Raw genomic sequence first — 3,203 nt, forward strand, 5'->3', positions numbered from 1 at the left:
CTTTTTAATTAGACTCAGTGCTGGTCCCCATACCTTGCTGAGCCTATAGCCGCAATCTCGGTTGCCGAGTCCGCCCCTGGTACGAATTTCGATAGCCTCTCTAACGACGCGGCAAAGTATTTAGATGGCTGCACCAAAACCCTGGTACGTTGGTAGTCCATGTCGTGATTTTACAACAAACAGTACTCTGCGACCGCCGACTTGTTAGGGTACCTAAGTGTGCCTCTGATGTTTTCGGCATCGATCTTCGATGCTTTGCACTGTCTGTCCAAGATGTCTGACACGGAATCTGGTATATGCCGGACTTCCGCAAACCGAGGTCATCTTTGACACTTTCCAATAATGCTCGTGTTTCATTGGGTGGGCCAAAGACAGTTCCTACTCGGCGTTTCCTCAATATTCGTCTTACTTTCCCCAGTAGTGCGCCGGTATACGGTATATAAGCAGTGCCTATCTCTTCCTCCGTGACTTCTTCCGACTCCACACGCTGTATTGCAGAGGTGGGGCGGAGAGCGCGTCTTATCTGCCATTCCGAGTACCCGTGTTTCCAGAATACAGTTTTGAGATGTTCCAGCTCATGGGGCTGACTCTCTGCGTCTGGTACAGCGCACCGAGGAATTTGAATCCGAGACAGACACCATGGAAGACCTCTACAGGTCTCTGCACTATCGCGCCGTAAGCTGGAGCGGCGCGCGTCCCCTAGCCCGCATTTAGAGTGAGGGCACCACAGTGGTTGCAGCGACTCATAACGGCGTCCCCGATAGTGTACTTAAGCGCCTGCCTCTCGCTCAGCCTGCCACACACGCACTCCGAGTTGCGATGTCGAGGCGAGATGACGTGTTTGACGATCGAGCGAAGGGTGTGGCGGATCGCTGTCCGGCGGGGTCAGCTCAGGCGACTGAGTCGCTCCCGTCGGCGGCCCCATCCGCCCCCCCCCCCCCCCCCCACTTATGACGAACCGGCGCCAACTACCAGACAATGACTTGGATATATCTTGTGGTGACGTTTCTCGCGCCCAGGAGCGCATGCTCGTGCGAATGTACAAGCTTGCTCGTGGGGGCGACTACCATGGTCGAGAGGACGAAGTAGCAGCCGTGCTTGCCTACCGCAGGATCCGGAAGGCTGCTGCACTGCCGGGCACGCGGCGACGAGAGGCGGGTGAGCCGGTGGGGGCCTCGCCAGGCGCAAAGTCTGCGTCCCTGGCGGTCTCACTGGGTGCGCCACAGGGCTCGAGAGGCCGCCGTGATCGCAGATGACGACGGATTGCCAGACGCAAATCTCGCGGAGGCAATTGCCGACGCTGACGATGCCTGTGCGCTCCGGAAGCGCCTGGCTGACACGGCTGACGACTCCGACGTCCGCTCCCGAGCCTCCGACAGTGCTCGGCCGCGGAAGAAGCCCCCTGAGGCCTCCCGCGCCACCGCTGCCACCGCGGCCCAGACAGTCGCGGAGAAGACGCGCACGAGGGAGCAGCGGTCCACCACAGGGCCTGCTCCCGTCCGCCACCCTGACGAGGACGGGTTCATCACCCCTGCCAGGCGGCACACGGCAAGGGCGCCGCGCCCGCCATCGATTGTGGTCCAGTGGGACGGCCCATATAAGCCGTTTGAGCAGAAGATCACTCGGGTGGCGCCCATTGCCAGCATAAGGACTGCCGCAATGATCTTTACTGCCTCTCCGTGACCACTGTCGAGGACTACCGTGCAGTAATGGATGTCATCTGCAAAGATGGCCTCCACTGCTACACGCAGCCGTCGGAACCGCTCGAGCTGTTGAAGGTGGTGTTCCGCCGCCTCCCCCTCCAGTTTGGGGCGGATTACCTCCGTGAAGAACTGGAGGACATGGGCTTCGGCATCCGCCACACGGGGCTCATGAACTCTGCACACACCCACAGCCTCGTGCCGCTGTACCAGGTCGTTCTTGTCGACAACCTGGAAAATCGGAAGACCTTTACCGAGCGAGGTGGCACAGTGGTTAGCACACTGGACTGGCATTCGGGAGGACGACGATTCAATCCCGTCTCGAGCCATCCTGATTTAGGTTTTCCGTGATTTTCCTAAATCGTTTCAGGCAAATGCCGGGATGGTTCTTTTGAAAGGGCACGGCCGATATCCTTCCCCATCCTTCCCTAACCCGAGCTTGCGCTCCGTCTCTAATGACCTCGTTGTCGACGGGACGTTAAAAACCACTAACCTAACCTAACCTAACCGCAAGATCTTTCAGGTGCGGCGGGTAGGGACGTCGAAGTGGTGCCACTGCGGGCCAAAGGCAAGAGGGCCCAGTGCTTCTCTTGCCAACGGCTCGACCACATGTCTCGCTACTGCTCGATGCAGCCCCACTGCATCAAGTGCGGCGCCCAGCAGCAGAGCAAGGAGTGCCCACTCCCACGAGAGGATAAACCGACGTGCTGCAACTGCAATGGCGCGGACGTTGCGAGCTACCGAGGGTGTCCGGCCTTCCAGCGTGGTCGACATCAGCCCCGTGGCCGGGCTGCCCCTTCCCGCAAGGTTCAGCCTGGCACCAGCCTCGCTGATGCCGCCAAGGGAGGGGCGCCCCCCCCCCCTCCGCCCAGCGGCCTGCTGCCTCCGATAGCGCTGCACAGCAGCGACCTGCCTCGTCCAAGGCGGCTGCTGCCCCTGCACCCACGCCTACCGAACAAGCTGCCACCCCTCGCAGGCGCCGCCGACGGCCGCGCCGGACCGCCCCCGCGGCGGACGGGCCGACCACTGATGCCCCATTGGCGCGGCAACAGTCCGCCTCTTGGTCTGTGCCCCAGCGGCGACCGCCTCCTACGGTCCGTCCCCAACCTGCTGTTCCTGCCACGGAGGCTGCCCCAGAGGCCCCCACAGCCCACGATGCGGCTGAGCTCTGTTCGCTCCTGCGTTCATTGAGCCAGCGGCTCGACCAGCTCCCAGTGCTCGTCACCGCCGTCACGTCAGCCCTCCAGGCCGGCTTTGTTCCTGCTGCCCGCCATGGATAATGCACATGTCCATGGGCTCACAGTGCGCGGTTTTAACGGCCGCAGCTTGGTTCCCCAACAAGGGGAATTCCGCCAACACCTCCGTGACGAGGCAATAGACATTTGTCTCGTTTGCGAGACGTTCCTGAAACCTAGTGTGGCAGTCAGGGTGGCGAGCTACCGCTGCTACCGTACCGACCGGCCCACCCATGGGGGAGGCACCACTGTTTACGTGAAGAGTTCC

General features: G+C 61.2%; 1 protein-coding gene across 1 annotated transcript; it reads left to right on the forward strand.

Annotated features, from left to right (window-relative positions):
- Positions 1 to 950: 950 nt before the first annotated feature.
- Positions 951 to 2,891, forward strand: LOC124709088. The gene is made up of 3 exons (XM_047240736.1): positions 951 to 1,189; positions 1,227 to 1,548; positions 2,544 to 2,891. The coding sequence occupies exons 1-3, from the start codon at positions 951 to 953 to the stop codon at positions 2,889 to 2,891; spliced, it is 909 nt and encodes a 302-aa protein (XP_047096692.1).
- The last annotated feature ends 312 nt before the right edge of the window (positions 2,892 to 3,203 follow it).

This window comes from Schistocerca piceifrons, chromosome 7 (genome assembly GCF_021461385.2).
Source record: "Schistocerca piceifrons isolate TAMUIC-IGC-003096 chromosome 7, iqSchPice1.1, whole genome shotgun sequence".
Taxonomy (NCBI): Eukaryota; Metazoa; Arthropoda; class Insecta; order Orthoptera; family Acrididae; genus Schistocerca; species Schistocerca piceifrons.

Bases quoted from the DNA above. Each gene is read 5' to 3' on its own strand.
- LOC124709088 (XM_047240736.1), top strand. From the start codon at position 951: ATGACGAACCGGCGCCAACTACCAGACAATGACTTGGATATATCTTGT. The intron at 1,190-1,226 runs GTCTGCGTCCCT...GGTGCGCCACAG, and splicing joins GGGGCCTCGCCAGGCGCAAA to GGCTCGAGAGGCCGCCGTGA. The intron at 1,549-2,543 runs GCAAGGGCGCCG...GATGCCGCCAAG, and splicing joins CCCCTGCCAGGCGGCACACG to GGAGGGGCGCCCCCCCCCCC.